Source organism: Anabas testudineus, chromosome 19 (assembly GCF_900324465.2).
Source record: "Anabas testudineus chromosome 19, fAnaTes1.2, whole genome shotgun sequence".
Lineage (NCBI taxonomy): Eukaryota > Metazoa > Chordata > Actinopteri > Anabantiformes > Anabantidae > Anabas > Anabas testudineus.
The window spans coordinates 2,362,702-2,386,082 of record NC_046628.1 but is presented as its reverse complement, the minus strand read 5'-3'; the positions used below and the strand labels follow the sequence as shown (position 1 = coordinate 2,386,082).

The 23,381-nt window shown below is 42.1% G+C and overlaps 2 protein-coding genes across 4 annotated transcripts; one reads left to right on the top strand and one right to left on the bottom strand.

Moving 5' to 3' along the window:
• Positions 1 to 953: 953 nt before the first annotated feature.
• eme1 (essential meiotic structure-specific endonuclease 1) lies at positions 954 to 11,751 on the top strand. 3 transcript variants are annotated; one of them, XM_026352227.1, is made up of 9 exons: positions 954 to 1,085; positions 5,802 to 6,571; positions 6,777 to 6,904; positions 7,112 to 7,201; positions 8,153 to 8,274; positions 8,723 to 8,861; positions 9,885 to 10,000; positions 10,087 to 10,276; positions 11,464 to 11,751. In XM_026352227.1, exons 2-9 carry the CDS (start codon positions 5,827 to 5,829, stop codon positions 11,638 to 11,640), a joined length of 1,707 nt encoding a protein of 568 aa, XP_026208012.1. In that variant the 5' UTR covers positions 954 to 1,085; positions 5,802 to 5,826; the 3' UTR covers positions 11,641 to 11,751. The 3 variants fall into 3 exon arrangements, with proteins under 3 accessions (XP_026208012.1, XP_026208011.1, XP_026208014.1); XM_026352226.1 differs by lacking the exon at positions 954 to 1,085 and adding an exon at positions 5,169 to 5,324; XM_026352229.1 differs by lacking the exon at positions 954 to 1,085 and adding an exon at positions 5,462 to 5,555.
• Positions 2,929 to 4,855, bottom strand: mrpl27 (mitochondrial ribosomal protein L27). The gene is made up of 4 exons (XM_026352230.1): positions 4,810 to 4,855; positions 4,162 to 4,290; positions 3,781 to 3,848; positions 2,929 to 3,689 (listed from the first exon to the last, which is right to left on the bottom strand). The coding sequence occupies exons 1-4, from the start codon at positions 4,847 to 4,849 to the stop codon at positions 3,483 to 3,485; spliced, it is 444 nt and encodes a 147-aa protein (XP_026208015.1). The 5' UTR covers positions 4,850 to 4,855; the 3' UTR covers positions 2,929 to 3,482.
• Positions 11,752 to 23,381: the final 11,630 nt, after the last annotated feature.

Genomic DNA, 23,381 nt, shown 5'->3' with positions numbered 1-23,381 from the left:
GTACCACTAGCAGGGCTACTCACGCCTCGCACTCGTCTGGACACACGTGCATTTTAAGAGCGTGCCAAGTGTCCACATAAACTCAAGCTCAGAAAAAGCTCTGGACTTACATAATCGCTAACTCGCACTAGCACATGGTTGTTGTTTAACCTCGATCAAAGACTAACCAGTGAAAACAGAAAGTCACCACAATGGGTGTAGTGTTAGATAAACTGCACTGTCACAGTTGCACTTTGCTTTTTTGGGCATTCGCTGAGAATGAACTGTGCTCACGCTGCGCTCTGCTGAGAATACAAGTCCAGCTCAACAGTTAGAACCCGTTTGTACTATTACTTATAAAGAGGAAACACTTTGCTCACACTTTAAAAGGAAAGAGGCAGAGAAATGCACCGTGACCCCCCCAACAGCAATTTACCCTCCACCATGAACATGAACTCCAACTCCCCACATCCATCACTTGTTCTGCTTCATAATAACATTCCAACTCCAATACCCAGTACCAGGCGTTACTCAAACTCCCTGTGCATACCATGAACCTCTGAAATACATCTGCTCCTGTTTATCTCGCCGAAAGCTTTTTCAAAGCTAAACTGACAAAGCATCTATCAAAATATTACAGAGGTTCCAGTGCACCGTGAGAAACTGGGGAATTTTACCGACTGGATATTTTAAGTATTTCTTTTGTTCAATGTTTGATGAAATACATCTTATAAGACTTAAGGTGTAAAGACCAAAAGTGGAAACGACTAGTGTATGTATGTGACCTTAGACTGTAACTCTTTAATACACAGAGTGAACCAAACGTGCAAAAACACCAGCGAGAGCTGTGGTGGACATGTGTGGGAACATGCCACTGACACAGAGTCGTGTAATGACACTTTAGAAAGACATGCTGTATGATAACATCAGTGCAACAGCGTCGCTTTGTGTGTGCATCGCTGGACTGTCTGCAGCTCACGTCTGGCCCCTACTGAAAATGTAGGTGCATCGTGACGAGGAGAATCAGAATCAGACGATGGTGACCACGGACTGTTAAGCAGCTCAACTCTTGTACCGAGCCAGGACGGGCAAATATTCTACTTGGAGTAAGTAAGCGAGTAAGTTAGTGTCCTCGGGTTCCAGGCGATTAAGAATTAAAAGGAGAGGTGATGCAACACAGTGGTAAACATGTAACACGTGGTGAAACATTTTGTAAAGAAATCCCACCTATTCTGGCAAAAGGGTTTGTGTTTTTACTCTCAGGACTGTGTGTCGCTTTGAATGACCTCAGCACACCTGCAGCAACAGGACATCACTATTCTCTCAAACTGCTCTGGAGTTATTTGGTCCACTCTTCTTCCAGTCTCTTCTCCACTTTTTGGACTGTAGTGGGTTTCTTAGTCATAAGATTTCATTATTTCAATGTTTATGTTTCAACTGCTTTATCCGTTTGACTGTGTGACAGGGGGCAGTGAAAGGTTGTCAGAGAAGGGTCTGATAATTTGAATTCCTTCTGCCATAAGATGGCATGCTGCAGAAAACATTCCCCAAACGACACTTCCTCCTCCACCTTTCAGTGACTTCTTTCCACACTTTGGGTTCAGTCTTCAGTCTTTACCTAATTCCATTATGAACATAATGTTTCCCATCGGACCCAAATAAATTAAACTTGCTTTTGTCACTTAAGTGAACTTTGGACCAATTCTCCTGTGTCCTTACAACATGCTCCTCAGCAACAGTTAGTTCAGCCTTGTGATTCTTTCTGCTAATGAGAGGTTTGGTCACTGCAGAGTGGACTTTTAGTCCAAATGCTCCTAAATGTCGAGACACTGTATGATGAGACAGATCCTTATCCTGCTCAGCACTGAACTGGCGAACAATTCCAGCTGCAGTGTTGAACCTATTTCCCATTGACATTCTCCGTATCATCCTGTCCCCTCTTGCATTTGTCTTTCATGGACGACCAGCCTTCTTGTGGGACTATGAGTTTTTGACGTTGTAAAAATGCGATATTTTAGAAATCACAGATTTGGAACGACCACCTTATCTTGCTATGGCTGAGAGGGTCCTACCTATGGCCTCATCTGGACAACCTTCTGCCAGACGGTTTCAGTCACTTTAGAACTCTCACCATCTCACATAGTCAGTGAAAACTGAAGGTTTGGCTGCCAGTTACATAGGGTTTGTGAAGGAAAGCACCAGGTGCTAAATTAACACCAATAACTGCGAAGTATCGAAAAGTGTTCTTTATTTTGATAAGTGTTCTTTTACAAATATCTCATTTAGATTTTTATTTTGTGCTTCAGAATATTCAGTATTTAACTATTGAAATATGCTTAGTATACTATATTTACTCCTGTTGAGATCATTTCAAACAGGACCTAGCAGTGACCTTGATAATGTGGTAATTGTAGGTTGTTTTGATCTCCAGTGTACATTAGAACAAACTCGTGAGGAAGAATTAATGGAGTCATAGAGGGACATCTTGTGGGCATTTTCTGTTATTGCACTTTTTGTAAAACTTGATAATTTGACTTAAGCATAAATGTTTGTGTGTATTTTGTGAACAAACCTTTAGTGTTAATATTTTAACATTTCAAACTTTCCATCTGATTGATTGAGATACAACACTTGGAGTGTCTTATCCTACATTCATGTCATGTCGTTTAAACTGTTACCAACTGTCACGATTAATCCGACTTTGTTTCAAGATACAGATTCATTTTTAAAACAATGAAGTAAAACATTGAAATATTCTTATTAACCTGCAATATAATAATGAATGCATCAGTGATAATAATCCTCTAACAGATAAACAATCTAAAAAGGACCATGCGGCATTACGTTTGTTACATTAACAATATGATGCTGATAATACTTTGAGGTTTTACTGAAGCAGGATTTTACTGTGTCATAGCATTTCTTCCACCACTGACACAAACAAAAATGTAAGGATTTGCACATATAAAACTTTATTAACCACATCAGTACTTTAAAGCAAGTCAGACATGGACTTACTGACAAGCAGTACACTGTAATAAATACAGTAAATATTCTGTATTTCGGCAATGGTGTTTTTTAAGGTAGCTCTGATGACTGGTTTTAGATCATCATGGACTATACTGGTATCATGTTACTTAATTGTGGACTCACCACACTGTTGACTGACATGACACTGCTGAAAATAAACCTGTACATCATCACTGAAAACCTTTACCTTGGTATCAGTTAAAGCAACTGTAAATCCCTGTGTGACAGCTCACTCTGGTTAAACACTGAAATGGTCAACCAGTGAGTCTGCTCCTGACTGACTGATTTGTTGACTGCTACCACCTCTGTTGACCAGTAAAATCACCTAATATCAGTCGAAGACAGAAGTCAAAGTTGCCAAAGTTCTCCAGGGTCCATGTAATACCAGTCCACTGAACCATGAACCAAGTCCTCTTTGATCCTGACACAAGAATACAAAAAAAAAAAAAAAAAAAAAGACAGTCCAGTCGGGCTTAGACCATGTCCACCAGTTTAAACTTGCCTTCCTGTTTGACTGGCAGGACATTGATGAAGGTCTTGTAGAGCACAGCTCCTTTTGGCAGTTTAGTGATGACCTGAAAGGCCTCCAGGCTGCGAGGAGGTGGGATGTAGACCTCCTTGGTGAACTTCACATAGCCGTCCTCCAGAGCAAAGAGCGTCTTGTTGGTTCCCATCCCCACCTGCAGGACAGGAACCGCAACACGTGAAAACACTCATTTACGTACTAAATGACATGATATGTTTTTTTTCATACGGAGCTTGTGCACTTACATGTGCTCCTGGGTGATATCTCATCATCCTCTGTGTTGCAAGGATGTTACCTGCATGGACAAAGTTTCCTTGACAACAGATGGAAAGAGACGTTAGAGTACATTCCTGCCACTGCTACCATTAGTTATTTAGACATAAACTCAACATGTGCTTACTATGACCTTGTGCAGTGCATCAGCTCCTCAGTTAATAATGCATCAACCACAACTAGTTCAAAGTAACTGAGATATGCGGCATGCACAAATACAACAAATAGAAGTTCATCTACATCTATAGCAATTATGTGAAGTTTTGAGAAAACTAGGAGATTCCATGTTACTGTGCAATACATGGCTGTGGCACATGGAAAGAAAAAAAGGTCTTTCAAATATTTGTAGTTACCATCCTGTTTCTTGAAGCCATATCTTTGACCAGGACTCTTTCCTCCAAGGTTCTTACTGCTTCCTCCAGCCTTCTTTGACGCAAACCTCACCGAGTCCAGCAGAGAGGACTGAGTGGACACCGACAGACCTGGAACCAGCAAGGCACAACAACATTATGACATTTTCAAGTCACAAATTATTTAATGCAACTGATCCACCTCTTCTACCTTTTCCTAACTATAGTCATGTCATAGAGTCCAAATCCTTCCTGTACCCCAACAGTACACACAGTAGTATCATGAGAGGTTTTAGCAGTACAGTTTCAAAACCACAATGTGTCACGTGTGTCTCATATTTACAATACGCCAGTATACTTCGACGACCTTACTGCCTTATTAAAAAGGTAATTTGTGACGAAGAGAATTATTCATTTATGTTCAACCTTCTTTGGTTATTTGCACTGACAGTGCTGACATTAGCTAGTTGGCTATATTGCATATTGAAAAACAGCTAGCTAAGTTAGCTTTTAAACGACCAGTGGATTAAAACGTTTTTTTTTTTTTTTTTTACAGAAAACACTGAGTTACTAGGGATACGGGCACAGATTTTTCGCGTTCTCTCAAATCGTAAAGAACGTATAAAATACTACTATAAATACTTAAACTACCTGCTCTAGACCTGAGCATCAAGGACGCCAGCGCTGCCATCTTGAATGTAAGTTACGTCACAGTAGGAACGTCACATCCGGATACCTTTGCTGCATTCAAAGTCTCCGGAAAAAGACGATAGACCGTAACAACCGAAGATACACGGTGTGGTAACACAAATAAAAAAGTCTTGCGAGAGAAGCAGATCAAAAGCGTCTTATTATGAATTACAACACAAACTCAGTTCACATTGCGTTGTTTTTATTATTAAATGAACTCAAACGTATCTCCTACGCATTACAGACGTGTTAAACACTAACTGTGCACTGGAAACTTCGTTTGCACCATAAACCTGAATGCAACGCTGCCGCTCGAGCCGCGGAAATCAAATGAGCTCTACTGCAGCACGACCGTAGCACGGCTATCAGTGCAAATAAAGAACCGACAACTCCAACTAAATGCTGTTTAAAACATCTAACACGTACTTAGGGTGTACCACTTCTTTGTTAACGCTTGTTCGCAAATCTCCCAAAATGTGAGTATGAATTCAGCCACAGTCTAACGTCTGTTCCTCGTAGTCGACGCTCGCTGTTCGCTGTTAGTTCATGTTTTGTTTGAGTCGTAGTTGGGTGCATTTCACTCTTTGCTTCAGCAAACTCAATTTAAAGAGGGATTTAAGGACAAGTTTAGCTTTTAATTCAACATAGCTATAGGTTACACAAAGCGGCATTTGTAACTGGTCCTTTATCTGTAAATGTGCTAAGCGGTAACTATCGTTGTCACCAGTACTTAAAAACACGATTTCACTTGAAGTAGCCTAGCTTGGTGAAATATCTCCATGCTGAATTTACTGTAATGCCAGTGGTAACAGTTGTGATTCGTCAGGTTATATGTTCACTTGCTGACACGCAGAGAAATCTTAGATCGACAGATTTCTGGCTGATGTCAGGTGCGTCTTTACTAGAAGTTTCCTGATGATCCTGTTATGATCATTTCCTAATCTCTCCCGCAGTCCCTCTGCTTGGTCATGAAAGAACATGGGCAGCTACAGTGACTCCACCAGTGATCTAGATGAGGAGCTGCCCGTGTTTGATTTCCTCCAGCCTGCTCCACACCTCAGCCACACTGCAAAGGGCCGCACACAAAAATCAGATTTAAATGACTCTGATGCAGAAGATGCGGCTGTCTCCTCCCAAGTGAAGAGGAATGCTGGCACGCATGCAAGAGCGGCTGATGTGATGATGATCAGCAGCGATTCTGATGATGATGCACCTTATGTCCCTCTGGCACAGAGACTTAAACGGAGACAGGATAATGTGATTAGCACTTTCTCCGCTGTCGCTAATGGAAAAGATGCTCAGCAGTATGCAGCGTCCAATTTGGCCTGCTCACAGCTCTCCTGCCAGAATGGGTTTCCAGAGTCAGAGCCTGTGCTCAGCTTCTGCCAGGTGAGAACAGTCAGCCACAGGGCCTCAGATGGCCCAGAAGAGGGGGCAGCTCTCCCTCAACGGTTGCTGCCTCCGAAGACTTTTTCTAGCGCAGGGAGCACGGACACGTCTCCTGCCAAGAAGAAACCAGCCAAGCGGACAGCGGAGGAGATCCAGGCCTCCAGGGAGGAAGCTCTGAGGAGAAGGCAGGCTAGGGAGAGACAGCAGAGGGACAGGGATGTACTCAGGCTGGACCAAGAGAAACAGAAAGCAGAGAGGAAGGCTCTAGCAGAGGCTGCCAAGGCACTGAGGCCGGAAGAGTGCATCAAGCACATGGTGGTGGCTGTGGACCCAGGTAATGAGAAAACATCAGCATACTTGGCAGTGCGTGTAAGTGGATAACAAAATCATGTTGGACTGAGGCGTGTGCATCTCTGCAGAGTTAATGTGGATTATTTTAGAACACAAAAGACTGTGTGCTTATTGTCTTGTGCTTTGAAGACAGTATTTAATGTATGAAATTAGTTATTGTGGACATTTTTTTTTATTTGTGCTTGCAGCTCTGTTACAGCTGGAAGGAGGCGGGACTCTGCTGGCGTCAGTGCAGGCTCTGGGCTGTAGCTGTGCCATCGAGAAACAACCCGTTCCACGCAGTGTGAGCTGGATGAGGAGGACTGTCTTGGCACAGGTGATAAAACACACACACACACAATACTTTCTCAGTGCCTTGCTTTATTCAAGGTGAAGTGTGATATATACTTGTCAAATGTGATACTTTGCTGTAATTGCCTTAAACAAATGGGACATTCACTGTGAACAAAGAGCAGTTTTATGTGCACAAATCTTAGTATAAAAACATCATAAAATAATGGTGTTTGTTCCCTCTGTGTTTCAGCCAGATGATGGAGCGTGTGTACCAGAGGCTCATATTGTGATGCAGATGACCGTTGATGACTTCATCACTCTGATCCACAGCTACATTCAGGTTGGTGGGTTATGAAGGCGGCTAACGGCCATTTTCCTCTGGGACTGACAAGTCACTACTTCTGATTTTACCGGGTGTGCTACAGGGCAGGCCAGTTCTGCTGGTGGAAAATGGCTGTTACCACAACATCTATAGCGTGAATCACCTCACTGCTTTAAAATAACACCAGATGAGACGAGTGAGGACACAGGATGATTGTGATAACAGCAGATGCAGAGCAGAACAAGGGATGTTAAATGTTCGGTGGTGGGCTGTCATTTTCAAATAATGATCTAGTAATTTGAAACTAGTTTAGAAGACATTAGTTTAGTTGTTTAACTGCTGAAGCCTTATATTAGCTTCAGGTGATCTCATGATTACATTTAGAGTTTCATCTGCCATCATTTACACTGAAGTTGTGTTAGAGCAGAATTTGCTTAAAGCCATGAAAAGCAGTGACCCTCAATGAATGTGAGTCTGGATGGAGTCTGGGAAGAAAATGTGAACGTATCTTTCAACATATTAAAAAATTCAAACACTATATACTATGTGTACATAAATATTTAATCCTCTCATGTCCCCTGCAGCATAACAGAGACACTGTGCCCTGTCGTTGAACCCCATTTCAAAGGAACTTTGTTCCTCTTTCTTTTGCAAACTTCCAAAAATCAAAATGTCCAGAATCTGCTCTATCTTGTATACATGTCACAGACCAGGTTGTGATTTTAAATGCTTGTCAACCATATGTACATATTATACAAAATGAAAAAAAAAAATGCAGAAGCAAAATCTGAGCACCCTCTTTATGCAAGATAACATCCTTTTAGGCCATCTTTATCTGGCAATGAGCCACAGACCAGGCAGATTATTTTATGGACTACCTCTTGAAATGCACTGTTTGAAATGTGTTGTTGACAGCAGTCTTGTATATATTATTACCTATTACCTCCTTTGTCATTCACTCTAATGCAGGAAGAGCGGTACGGAAGGTCCAACTCTGGTCCCACTCTGACGTCCTGGGTGCAAGAACAGCAGAAGCGCAACCCTGGCAGCATCCTCAGTCTTGTTGTCATCGACCTAGAAAAATACTACAAGTAAGAAAGGATAGGATCTAATGTGATTTGAATGTGGAGCTGTCAGACATTTTTTATTCAGCAAGTCTGAATCTCTTGACCCGCTTGGGGAGTGAAGAATGGGAAACACCGTCTTGAAGGCAGACTGATTAATTGGGTGGAGAAGGCAGAGGAGATAAGTGGCTCACTGTGTGAATGTGTGCAGTGTGAAGTATAGCACTCGATGAAACAGTAGAAAACAACAAGGATTGGCACTCAGTTACCGTGTAAGCTAAACCAAACGCATCCGCTGCTGCCTCAGTGGCTGGAAACAGTCACCTATCACTGTCAGAAGAGTCTGGCAGATCTGGAAATGGTGTGAGGTGTGAAAATATGTGTGAAGATTGGAAATGTAGCAAAGAGGGCGAGCCAGCCATACTCCCCAACACCACAGAATGTCCCAAGACAGACTGTAATCCTCTGTCTTCAGATCCCAGAAGTCACAAAGCCAGAAGAAGTTTCGAGAGGCTGTCGCGAGTGAGGAGCAGGGGGGAGGAAAACAGAGGAAGAGAAAGAAGAATGGGGGAGCCGAGCTGCTGCCAGAGGTGTCACGAGTTGAAGTAGAAGAGGTGGGTCAGTTGATAGAGGGAGTTCATTATTTTAGAGAAGAGTAATTCAAAAAAAAAAAAAAAAAGACTCTGAGATTAGTGCAGAACGAACTAATCATGTACCTAAAAAAAAAGTTAGGTTGTAGTATCAGCTGTTAGCGTTAACACGTACTAATGTTTTGGCTACTGCAACCACGCAAAGCAGTATATCAGGAACAGGAGATGAAAAAAACTATGACAGAAAATGTTAACGAGCAACAGTGTTACAGAGGAAAACATGCTGAAGGACACAGACTTCAGCATGAAGAGACTCAAAGGATGAACATAGTGTTAAAAAGAAGAGTCAGAGAAAAAAGAAGAGACACAGTGATATCACACATGTAATAGCCTACTACTATACTAAGACAAATTACCAGTAAGCCTTATCTATATACTATATATATATATATATATGTGCGTATCAATCTTGACTGATATGAAAACATTGTTGTAATAGAAACGTTCCACATATAAGCCCTATGCTTATTAACTTCAAAGTAGAGCTTTCAGGCTGTAAATTCTACGTTGAATTTTGACTTAAATAAATTAACATTGTGTTATTACCCTTAAAGCCAAACCAATAACATTAATTGGGTATTTTAATGTGATTTAAAAGATTTTAATATTTGAATGCTTTCATGGTGTTGGGTGAATTTTAAATTACTTTTATCCATTTAATCCAGAAAACTATATGAATAATTAATTGAAACCCTTAATATAATCAAACAATTTATACATTAACTCAGTCTAAAATGTTTAACCCTTATATTCACATACCATAGCCCAATCATTTTCCAAATCATATTTTAATTAATCTGTGTTTTTTTTAAATCAAATATCTAACTGTAAACTGTTTAAAGAATCCGTCAAAAACATTTTAAAATGTTAAAAATATTTACATTCATATCTGAATGTTTTTTTTTTTTTTTTGGGTATATTAAAGATGACATCAGACTATTTGATAGTTTTCCTTTTTTATCTTTTTGTGCTCTAATATCCCACCAGGCAGTGGTACATCTCCAGCTTCACACTGGCGTCTCAGTCCGCTTCTTGTCGACCTGGAAAGACTTCTCGGATCACATCGCCATGACAACCAAAGCAGTTGCAGAAGCCCCTTTCAAGTAAGCGAGCTTGGTTCTTACTCTTTATAACACTCTTTTCTCTCAGATCAAACAAGAGTGTCTCATGCTCCTGTTTGTGTTTTCAGGAGAGAGAGGGAGAAGACGGGCTTCTCTTTCTACCTGGAGAGTGAGTGGGCGGGGGGGCAGCGGGTGGATAAAGCTGGTAAGGGCCTGCTGCAGGTGTGGAAGAGACAGATCCAACAGTTCAACAGAGTCAGTCCCGACATGGCCTCAGCCATCCTGGCAGCTTACCCCTCCCCGCAGCTGCTCAAGAAGGTACTGACACCACTGAGACAGTAATGATAAGTGAAATTCCCCATCTCTGTACTGGTTACCTTCTTATGGAGGCCCACACTGCCAAAAAGACAAAACACTGTTCTTATCAAATCAGGCTTTGAAAGTTTTCCCTTTTACAGTATAGGATGTTCATGTTATGACCTAATTTTCACCTTTTCTTATTGATAGCTAGTGAACAACAAGAAACGAACAGCTCATAACTACTCAGCTTCCCCAACAGCTTTAGAGAACACATAGTACACAAACAAACATCTTGTTAATACTACATAGACAAACACTACTATATAAACAGTATCTCCAATACTGCATAACAAACATCACATCAATACTAAAGGAACTTAATACCACATAAACATGCATCTTGTTAAAAAACTGTTAAAAACTGGACCATAACGTCCAGTTAGGAAGCAACACTGAATGTGAATCAATTTAATTATGCAAATTAAACATACCACAGGTGAAAATTAGAGGCAATTACCAAGACAACCTCTAAAACAAAGGGTTCTGCAGGTGGTGGACACCATAGCCCATGGTGGACTATTTCCTTGTGCTCATCCCTTCTGGCTTATTTTTTGGTCACTTGTGCACTTTGCCAGTGCCCTCACCACTAGAGTATGAGCACGAGGCGGCGTCTGCAACCCACAGATGTTGCTCAGATAGTGCAGCTCACCTAGGGTGGCACATGAATGCGGCAAGAAGGTTTGCTGTGTCTCCCAGCACAGTGTCAAGAGCATGGAGGAGATATTAGGAGACAGGTCTGTACACCAGGAGACGTGGAGAGGGCCATAGGAGGACAACAACCCAGCAGCAGGACCGCTATCTGCTCCTTTGTGCAAGGAAGAGCAGGAGGAGCACTGCCAAAATGACCTTTAGCAGTCCACTAGTGTGCGTGTTTCTGCTTAAACCACTCCATGAGAGTGGTACGAGGGCCCGACAGGCCGATTGGCATTTGTCACACCAGGGTTGACAGATTACCACAGAATAACACAGAAACTTCTGTTCATAATCACAGATCTTGTTAACAATACATTTCCAAACACTTAATATTGCATTAATAAACAAATTGTTAATACTACATAATATAATCTATCTTTCCCTCATATTTACAGAAACACATCTGCAGGCATATTTGAATGTTGTATGATTGTTGTCCTACGTGTCCATAGGCTTACAGTCTGTGTAGGACCGACCACGAGAAGACGTCTCTGCTCTCTGACCTTCTGATCCGCAGAGGAGAGGGCGTGACCTCCACGACTCGGCGAGTTGGTCCAGAGCTTTCCAAACGCCTCTTCATCATGATGAACTCCTGCGATCCTGAGCAAACTCTGGACTCCACGGTTTGACATTTTGAAATACCATTGCTTCTAGATGTGCTCCTTATGTGGTCCAAACTGTGAATGTGATGCAATGTAAATGTTGTACTTGTTTTATTTGATGTATATATTAAATGTTTTATAAACACACCATTTCTGACCAGTGTTATTAATAAATAATAATAGTTATTAGATACAGTCATTAAAGAGAAACTCCTGGCTTTTGCTTTCATACTTCTGATTATAGACCCTGCAGACTTTGCACTCATTGCTTATAGACTTTGGCGAAAGAAAATAAAGTGGGGCAAGCAGCTCAAACCTCGAAAAATATTCTGTGGGAAGAGAATATTTTTCTATTCAGTATATTGTATTTTACATTCATAATACAGTTTATTATCTGAAGAGGTTTTTTTAAACTTTTAATGTAGCACTTTTTAACTCAACTTCCAAATGTCAAGTGGCACCCTTCTGAGTATGGGGTATGTCTTCAGTGTAGCCTCATTGCAGGGAGGTGGTGGTGACAAACAGGAGCTAGAGTATGATGGTGTGGCTATAAAACTAAAGGGAGGCATTGTGCCAGGGCGAGGACACTGTATGATACCAGGCAGTGATGTAATGCTGCTATAACAATGAAATGTAAGCCTTTGGATCTAATTTAATTTACCAAAATACCAATTATATACCAATACCAAGAAAGATGTTTCTTAAGGGAAGTACCTTTTTATAATGGTGCCAAAGTGTTGCCCGTGGGAGTCTGCTCATCGATTAGAAAGCCAAGACACCCCCACCTTAAAACGGATTTGCTTTCTGACCAGCCTGCTGTGCATGTGCCCAAAAACAACAAATAAACCTCCAAATAAGATCTGTCTGTTGCCTCCACAGACTCTAATTTAACAGTGGGAGATGGAACGTTGAACATTCAAAAAGGCAAGTTCTAAAAGACAGACTAATCCCTGTTAATAAATGTGTGTGTCAAAGGAAAAAAAAAGAAGCTGCCAGCCCAGTCTCGAGAGTTTCTGCTATACGCTCCTGAGAATTGCTGTGTCATTTGTATCAAGTCTCATCAGCTCAAGACATTAATAGATAATCGCGGATGCTCAGGAAGTGTTTCTTGTACCTCAGCAGAAGTTTAATCTTCACAGCAAACAGCCTGCAAAAGAGTTTATTTGGGAGTAGATAATGAGATGGATTAAAGAAAACCCAGGAATCCCACTAGGGGACAGTGGAGAGGATTAAAGTTTGTAAGGCATAGGTGAAGATTTGACTAAATGCATCATTACAGTATTGACATTCACACCAACTGATTGCTATTTAACTGTGAGACACATAAATCATGTAACGTTCAAGATCTAATCAGTTCATCATTGAATCCAAGTAGACAGTTGGACCTAACTTGAAGGAATTCCATCCAAACCTTCCTCAGATTTTGTGTTCAGAAGACATGTGTGGCCATATGGATGCATAGTCTCCAATCATAATGCCTCCAGCCCTGTGCGTCACCAGCATGGAAGCATAAAAAAAAACGATCACCTTCCTTTTATAGCATGAAGTCAAGACCAAACCTCAAAATAAATACCTGTATTTTGACTGTGAGGTGAAGAAAATCACAAACACATGCAATACTTTTATTCTTTACTGATGTGCAGCCTTGTTACACCTGCCTGTTTGTGTTTTGCATGGTGGGCAGTGGTAAAACGCCGCCACATCTGTCCCACTTTGCTTTGCAGTGCTCATGGCTCATTTCCAGCGTGTTAGTGAAAATGGAACCTGACCAAGAAGAGGCGAGCGCCGGGAACACATAGGAGAGGAGAGAGAACGGGACGAATGGGTAACGAGCTGTTAAATGGGGTTAAGAAATGAGAAACATGCTTCAATCCAGGTCGTGCATGCAGAGACACCGAGAGGTTCAACAGTCTGACAGCAGACGGAGCTAAGCAGGGAGCATACTGCAGGTTTCCGACTCACTCACACAGAAACATCAAGTTCCACATTGCACACTTTAGTGAGGCTTACAGGCGGAGTTTGTTTTAAGGGCGACTTCTCCAAGTGTCTGTTTTCTTCCTATGGTTCCCGACATTAATCATTCTGCCTTCCCCGTATTAAAACATCTTTTTGCTTGCGGCTGTAAAGCTCCTCCGGATGACAGCACCTTGAGGGGTTTCACAGTTAAGATGATGTCACCTAGGAGTTTGCTCCTCCACATGATATATTATGAGCTGCAAACCTCCTTCAAACGATGTCATCCGGGGCCTCACAATTAGGCTTAATGCTTGACCTCTACTGTAGTGAAGAAGCAGAAACCTGAGACACAAATACATCAACACCTGAATAAAAAAAAAGCTAAATCACATGCATCGCTAGACTCTGCCAGGAGGGAAGAGAAAGAATATGTCTCCGCACCTGACTTTAAGAGCTGCGGCCTCAGTTGACGACTACTCTAACGCAGCCTCTGGATGGAAACTCGGTGTGATCTATAATTGGTTCTGGCGTCGTTGCCCCAAGGCTGTTGTTACATTATATGATTCAGTAGCGTTTAGCCCATGTAGCCACGCAGGAGGCGCGATAGGATTTCTTCAGATGCCCTGAGTTCGGGTCACAGAAGTGGCAATTACAGTGAAAAATACACAGCTTTGCTCTACCCCAGCACAGGCCATCTCTCCTTCTGCTGCTTTGTTGTTCGCTTTCAGGTGGGGGAGACTTTGTAGATCCCACTAGGATGGAGCTGTGCAGGGTGGAAGTAATGGATGTGTGTGAACGTCTCATCCTGACACCAGCATACAGGGCGTCTGAGCAGGGACATATTCACTCATTAAGGGGCCAGGGGATAAATCTGTTCTTTACCTTCAAACTCCATTGCCACCTGTACGGGCCCACATGCGAATAAACGAGAGGCCCCAACTTCATACCTCATCGCTGCTCGCGTGCGCACAATAAAACAGTCAGCAGTATTTGTTTCCTATGAACATGATATGATGAAATCCATGAGAGCGTTTCTGCAGAGAGGAGGTGGTGAGGCGGTTTTGAAAAAATCCATCGCTAATGCAGCCTGAGAGGGAACAGGGGACACTCATCTTCCTTGATATCATTACTTGTCATATTAGCCCTGTTCTCCAGGCGGTGCCTGTCCATCTCCGTCACCGCCGATAAAAACTGTGCAAGCACAGTGACTCTCTCTGTGAACGTGCTGACATGTTTGAAGGAAGCAGCTTCGGGACTGATAGCAACAGCGAAGTGATTCCAAACGTAGAATTTGTGAGAGAATTATAGAAATGATGAGGCTCCATGTAAAAGAGCGCATGAGAGGCCTTCCTGGTTCATATACTAGCTTGGTGCAAGACCAGATACCAGACGTGTGATCTCCAACATCTTTTCCACTAAAATATCTGATTTTGCAGTTCAACATCCAGATCTGTGACTCCAACGTTCATGGTGGATGCAGTCACAGACTTGAACTCGGGAATGTGGTTTGTCAGTCTCTCTCATTGTTCCCCAACCATCTCCTCACACCAGTCCATGATTTCCGTTGTTAAGTACTGTGTAGTTTGTGGTTATTTAATTTACCACCCTGGGCAGTTACCCATGGTGCTCTGCTGGCAATCCAGTTGTGTTTCTGGGATAACGGCTAAAGACGGTTAACCAGCACAACATGAAACGTGTAAAACAGTTCCCTAATTTCCTAATCATGTATTACTGTGCCGTGTATGAATGAATACACTTAGAGTACGCTGTTTCCTGTTGCCTCTTGACAGCTTTCCAATCTAAAGCACTCCGTGTGAATGTTGCAGAACATAAAAAAAACCCACTCTCTAATTAGACGGAGGTGTAAATTAATCTACTCCTAATCACGGTTAGACATATGGGAAATCGTTCTCTGTAAGCGGTTATGATAATATTTAGTCACAGGGGGGCAGACTTGCATTGCATACAAAACCCATTGAGTTTGAAAGAGAGTCAGATGAGAGAGATAGAAAAACATCAGCATGAGTGTCAGGGGGCTGGATAAATTATCAGGCAGGCGGAAAATGTCTTCTGTAAACGAAAGGACAATTGTAAGACTTTGATAAATGCCTCTGATAAGACTGGTAGGATTTCATATGTTCTTAAATAAGACTTGAAAGAGAGGGGTGTGTCAGCCGGTGTTTTGTTTCCAGGTTGGACGCCTCACACTGATGTGGCTCCCCCCGGTTTTTAGCCGAGGACGCTCTCGCTCCTGTTTAGAGGTTGCACTGAGGAATAAGGAGGAGGAGGAGGGTTTCGGATGAAGCAGGTTCTCCAACCCTGCTGTCTGCCCCATTAAAAATGTATGATCATGAAGTGTGATATAATGTCGCTCCATCAGGGGCGGGGCTGTGGACGGCGTGTACATGCACAGACGGTGTTTGGGGTGGCTGCGTAAATGCACTGCAGACAAACCTGAAAAAGGAGAGTTGTGTCACCTCTGCTCTGTCTTTTGTCAGAATGAATTATTTCACCCGCCGCGCTCCTTCCTTTACCTTAGCTCGTCCCTTTCTCTCATCAGTTTGGTGGGCTCCTATCCCTCCTTCTCTGAGTATAATGACCACCATCAGCTTTTAGGACAGTACAGCCAGGACAAGCTGTGATGGGAGTTTCCTTCAGGCACTTCTCAGAGTTCAGCTGATGCTCTTTATATCATAATCTCAACAGCAGATCTGTGAGCAGCCACACGCCCTGCATCAGACATTAGGAGCTACAAACTACACCCGTCCAACTTTCATTGATCTTCTGTTGCACAAATCACCGTGGTTGCCTCCTCGCTCGTCATCAGCTTGCTGTCAAGGTGCTCCAGGAATCACGAGGCGAGCTCCCCCCCCCCCCTGGCTGAGAAACAGAGCAGAAATACACAAACAGCATCTCAGAGGAGTTTGGGGGTAAATCCCAGAAGAAGTAAATGGAAGAATCAAGCGAACATGGCACACTCTCCCCTCCGCCCTTTCACTGTCTGCAGCCTCAGCACCAACACTCAGTATTCACTCCACCAAGTAACAACAGCGGCCAGGCTGCTCCCGCAGGGTGTTCTTTCTTTCTTTCTTTTTTTTTTTTATTAACATTCCACTCAGCTGCTGTCCCGGTTGCTTGATCCACAAAAAACAAATTGGGAATAGCCTTTGCTACAGGAGTTGAAACCACTCCCAGGGAGTTCACAGAGCACAGAAGACGCACAGCTTCCTAATCGCACACGGGCAGGAACACACAAATAAATGAGAACATGTACGACAGCGTATTCATTTTACGTGCACACACCCCCGCCAAAGGAAGCGCGCACGCTCCCCACTTTAAAGCTGGCGCAGTGGCTGTTAAACGTCGGCCCCTTGGCGTGGCTTCAGCAGACAGCCATTCAGAGAGCTCCATTCAAATCAGAGAACAGAGCCGCTTGGACGTGAAGTGGCCTGCTCCCCACAGCCCTCGAGACGCACCGCACGGAGTGACAGGCCCTTCAAGTGATGTGTGTGAGGCCTTCTCTCTATCCAGGCTGCCAGCAGCATCATGTCTGGACTGTGTCCTCTCTTTATGCAGCTACACAGGAAGAAGACTTCTTCCGGAGGACAGCGGGAATGACGGACAGCGGGACAGACGGAAAAGGGGCAGAAAGATGTGGAGTTAGGCGGAGTTTCTGCTGTGCCACTCATCATCACCTCGTTAAAAATGTGTAGAGCTGAACTTGCCACTCGCCTCTGAATCTGCAGGTTTGAAGCTGTATCAACAGATTTTGATTTAAAAAAAAAAACATAAAAACAACAAAGCAACTTAGCATTTAGCTCGATTTTTGCTTCTGCAATGAATCTATGCAGTTTCTAGTCGGCGTTGGGGGTTGCTATGGAGCTGTGTGGAGCTTCTTCATCACTGGGATCACATTGGTTTTTAGTACACAGGAAGATGTTTGGTCACATGGTGGCAGCATTGAGTAAGGTCTGGTTATTCCACCAAGACACTACCTTCTTTCTTCGCTTACTTACCAGAGAGCTGCTTGGGAAAACTGATGATGCAAGTCCAATATGGACAACAACAGTTAAGTAAATGCAGAAATAAGAACGTTTAAGAAGTTATCTGATAAAATGTAATGGTGTTTAAATACAATGAGAGTGGATGTGATGGAAAGTGCTCAGTTGTCTAGCATTATGTATACTGTTACTAAGGAAATGGTACAGAACTTAACTTGACTTACTTAAATTGAGGTATTTTAACTCCACTGTTCTCACCAGCAAGTTGATATTGTTGCCTGCTGTTTGGTTGTGAGCAGGTAGTGGACAGTTGCTTTATGTGTTATAAAAATGTTACATGGAGCTTGTGGACTAGACAATAAAACCAATAAAATAAAAGGAGGCAGATCTGACAGGGCCTGCGGAGTTGACAGACAGTTTATCTGTGGGTTTATCTCTATGAGCAACACCTCTCACAACACACATAGTCATTTCTTCCATTGTTAATATAAAAGTATTGATTAGGGAGCTTTAAGGATCATAACTTGTGACTGCACATCATGTCTATATGACGCTTAAACATGTTGACTTGAATTTATATTACACCTCTCCCTCTGCTCCCTGGCTCTGTTTACCTTCTGTGATTGAAAACCAAGAGCCAAGGGAGTCAATGACTCCTGTCCAGCACCTTCGCACAAGATTTCCGCTTCATATAAACTTGAATAAATGGTATTGAATGCAACCTTGGCCCCTGGTGTTACTCTCTATCAGCGCTACCTCAGCTCCTATTTACTCCCTCCTGTCTACCCCATTACCCATGATGGAGTGAAAGAGTCATCACTTCAACTGGCTGCTCCGTTCATCCAATGGGTTCTGATATACAATGCGAAAAAGGTTTTCTGTTAAGAATTCAAACAATTTCTTTACTTTACTCAACTCTTATGTTGACTGATGGCAACATAATGAGGTGATTATACAATACAGTCTTTGAAGCAGCTCACATTAACTCGGCTAATGGTGCAGTTGCTCCTCTGGGTTTCATTTACTAATTTCTGTTCTTAAAACAAGAACAACAATATTAGACACGACATGTGAAATCTCTCAAACAGGGATAAGGATTCTAATGCCTTCTGCTGCCAGTGGAGTGGAGTCTCAAGTGTGTGGAATAAAAGTGCTAAGTCATTTTCTTCTGCTGGACTGGCTGAATGTGTAACTAGAGGGACTGATGTGGGCTGCCAGATAAAATTCAGGCTCCAGTGCCACTTTCAAAATGACCCTGATAGAATAGAGATGGCAGCCCGGTGTTGAGAGGCTACCTCAGCTCAGGTGTGACTCAGTTGGGTCTTTTACGCCAATGATTCCTGGTTCCTTTACTCTTCTGGTTCCTTATGACTAGAAGAGAGTTTTTAAAGTCAATCAGATGTTAAAATTCAGTTTTGATGAAAAAAAAAAAAAAGTAAATTTATTTCTGAGCACTTTAGTAAAAGCCAATATAACAAAAGAAGCAGAAAAGCAACTTTAGTGTCTTTTAACAAGTGTCATTGATATCACTTTTTTATCCATTTCTTACAGCAAACAAGCAATGTTATGCATGAACATGCTCATTTTTTCACTCCACGGATGCAGACCTACTATATACAGCTAGCTTATAGTTGCTGGTGCATTATCATTGTACTTTACAGTACCTGTCTCAACGATATATTCAATTCAAGCTTCTATTTGACTTTAAAAAATCGCAGAGCTTGTACTAAATTAGTTGCTATCAAACTGTAAAAATTCAACACTGACAGTCTGAGTGTTACTGACTTGCTTACAATCTAGCTTGTTTAGTAAGCAATGTAAATGAGGCCATCCATCAGCAAAATGCAAACGACTCTGAGATGGATAATCTACAGTCAGGAGTGGCATAACAATGTTTAAGTAATTTTCCACTTTCCTCTGGTAACGGCAAAAACCGTTTTTTTTTTGTCACCTTAACACTCTGAATTTAGATAGAGCCGCGATGAGTCTCTCTGTATCTTGTGTGTGGACGTGTTGTGCTTTTGTGTCACACATCTTCTGTTGCCATGACTACCCTCTCAAAACCACAGTCCTACTATCCTGTCAGAGCAGAGCTGGTACTGATGCGTGATTTGTGTTTGGCAATCAGTGCCCCTTCACTGTATTGTTTTCTTTTTTTTTCCAAGGATTTGTGCTCTATATTAGGATCGTGATTCATTTGCTATGTTCCCTCGAGATTAATGTGAAAAAAACTAAGATTTCCCTGACAAATAAGCCCCATAATATTCTATAATATCCCCATAATATCCCTAGAAGGACTTAATATGTCTCTGTAATACAGCAGGCTGCTCAACAGTGAGTTTATTGAGTTTTTATCATTGCCTATAGCACTCCCATGATGGCAATTTAACACTCCTCGAGGACAGGCTATGCAGCTGATAATTTTGCTGTGATAAGTGTATAGTGTCTGCTAGTAATTGATAGAAGGATATTATAGTTATTATATATCATGAAGCCTCACAGACAAAAGGCAAATCAAGTGAACAGCAGGGGAATGGTTTGCTGTGAGATGCACCGAAGCAGATAAGGAAGCGCTGAAGGTCTAAATCTCTATTAAGTGCCACCTTCCCCAGTGCTGGGATGAAATATAAATGCTGATGAAGTTTACAGACCTGACAACTGCGACAAGGTTATCATAACTTGGGCCTCAACGCTCATCCCGGCTTGTGTTAATCTGTCTGGTGTGGCACTGCGATCCCATCGCATGTCCTTGACATGGATAGCGTGTGATGTGGAGCTCGACTGTATGTCAGCTACAAAGGGCTTATCTGAATACCACAGCTTATCAGTGAAACCCTAACTCTCACTTTATGTCTTCTGCTGTGTAGCCACCACAGCGGCTCTGTGTGTGTGGAGAGAATGTCTTCATGAAAGATACTGTACATAGCACAACGGCAACAGCAGTCTCTCGTTAACTTCCTCATATCTGACAATCTTCAAACCAGTTATTTGTTATTAGTTTCCAAAACAACCCACATGAGTGTTTGCCGGTTTTACTGGAAACAGGGACCGACTGAACCAATTATTCACGGAGGGTATTTGACTCCATCCAAGGCCAGCCTGTTCATGTAAACCATCAGACCATAATTATTTTGATGTATCAGACTATTTGAGCTTTGGCCGTGTGGGAGGAAGGTTCTCCAGATTACAAATTAGACTCTATGGACACACAAAACATCACCACTAAACACATTAAAGAAAGCAGAAATGTTCAAATAAATATATTTAGACCAAAATAAAAAATAAAATGGCCCATTGACCACTGACACACAAATGGCCGACACTGAACGGGCGACAGCTGATGACAGACGCCTGATGCACGGATTCTGAGAGGTCTGTCAACTAATTCCTGCTTTGCTGTGTTATTATCGGTCAAGTTGACATTTGATAAGTTGACATTCAGGCCATCAGGAGATGTCCTGACGGGCTGTCCGTGTGCGAGCGGAAGGATGAAATGACATTATCTGTCACTGTCACTCACAAATGTTAGAAAAACCTATTACAGTATATGACTATTTGCTAATTATTGACGTAAACACAGCTGTTAGGATACTTGCATCTGATCACGTAGATCACCCAAAAAAAGGAGTTTTTGAGATACAGTAGATAGAAAGTTCCCACAGAGAGAACAAGCGAAAGCGCTGTTACTTATTTCACCATCTACTGCTCATTAAATGCTGGTGCGTCATGCTGCTGCCAGTGTTTATTGCGTTTCTCATGTACATTTACAAGTAGACACGACAGAGGAGAAGAAAACATCAGATGAATGAAAAATGTACATTCACACGCAGCGTACACAGTTCATAAATTATACATGGGTTTACTACATATTCTGTTTGAAAAAAGCTGGAAGAAAAAACATCGCAAAAAAACAAAAACAACAACATGCAAGTAAAAAGTGAAACAATTAGTGAAATAATTGGTTAATTAATTGACCGACAATGAACAATTCCCTTGATTCTTTGTGTTTTAGATTGTTGGACTTGTGGAAACCTCACTTTGGGCTATAGTTTAGCTGTGCATTAAATAATCAGGGTCAAACAAAGTAATATGGGACCAAACCTCCAAATCATTTCACCACTTTAAATTGTATTCTGCACCGTAAAGACTTCATGTCTCTTCTTTATACAGCATGATCAGAAGTGCCTCAAGGCTGCTATCAGACCGTAAAACACTTGAGCGTTTCTTAGCATGAGAACTCCCACAGCGTTTTAGCTACGGTCTGAACACTAATGCAAGAGCTTTACTTTGTTACATTGTGATGCGTTCGGGGTCGACACTTCTCAGTGACAAGTGAACTCGGGTTAGCAAACAAAACTTCCGTGGACTCTCAAATAACTGGCTAATTGGACAGAGTTTGGTAACCTGTCATCCTGTTGGGTTAGAGATGTAGGCGATGAGGGGGAGTCGAAGAAAAAAAAAAAAAATCCCATCTGATTACAGTCTCTGGAAGTCTAGTCGGGCTTTTTTTTTGTGATTTTTGGCAGTTTGTACACTTAACAGTGAGTGTTTCGCTGGGTTATTTCAAGGAGCTGACAGATGACACAATGTGTTTCTCAACTCATTTAATGTATGTAGGAGCATTTCACCTCAATCCTACTCAAGGGTTTTGATGCTGGACTTTCCAAACTGACGCTGTCACATGTTAATATACAGAACATCCACATCCTTTGAGTAATCAATTGAAATGATAAGGTTGATTTGGATTGACTCCCCTTTATGATGCAAGACCAGATTTTACACACAGGATTTAAACCATGTGCTTAATTACTGAACAGGCCCAAAGGTGGTCAGGGGACACCCCGGGTCTGGGCCTCTGTTTGATGTAAGTGACAATACTGTGTTTCTCTAATGACCTCAAGAAGAAAAATAACCCGAAAGTGATATAGAACAAACAAAACCTTGGAAATGATTCACACAAACAAAATGTGACCGAAACAATTACAAGTATTTCAAAATGACATAAATATTGACCAAAATGTGACAAAAAATGACAACAAGATGACCAAAAATCAATTACAAACTATGCAATTACCACTTTTATAGTTGTTTTGTGTCCTTTATTTTGTTGGAAGGCGGTGTTGCCTTTTACCTGTCTGCGCGTAGAGAGACACATTTTTTTCTAAACTGTCCATATCTGGGGACTCATTCCACACATGACCAGACTTGAACCATTCAAAGTCTACTGCCCATGGCAACGTTGTTTCATTAAAACCCTTGACTCTTGCATATGAACATTCTGGAAACAGTGGAAATTGGTGGTTTGGTGAACTGAATCTAGATTTTTTTTACAACTCCTCAATAGGTTCAGTTTCACTATCAATCATAATACATCAAGATCAACAATGTGATAAGCGTTACCTGTACCACCTATACCTGTCCCTGCTCCACCCAGTGCTTCCACTACACCCCTGAACTGTTTGCCCTCTTTCTGGCTTCATCTGCACACTCATCAGTTTGGTTCAGTTGCCACTCCCAGGTGACCATGATCCAAACGTAAACACCAATCACGCGCATGGGATGAGTGGCTCCTCTCCTTTCTGCTCTAATGCTCAGACTGTCTGTGCACGCCACCGAGTCTAAGCAGAGTTCAACTCTTGAATTTCCTAAGAGCTTCTAGCATGTCCACAGTCTCAGCAGGCCGTATCATGCAGAACATTTGTATAGTAAATTGTTCTCATTCCCCAGCATCTTGTCCAAGTTCTGCCACACTGTCCTAAATACTACTGTTTCGTGCTGTGTTCGGATTTCACCCCTCAATTGACTTAATAC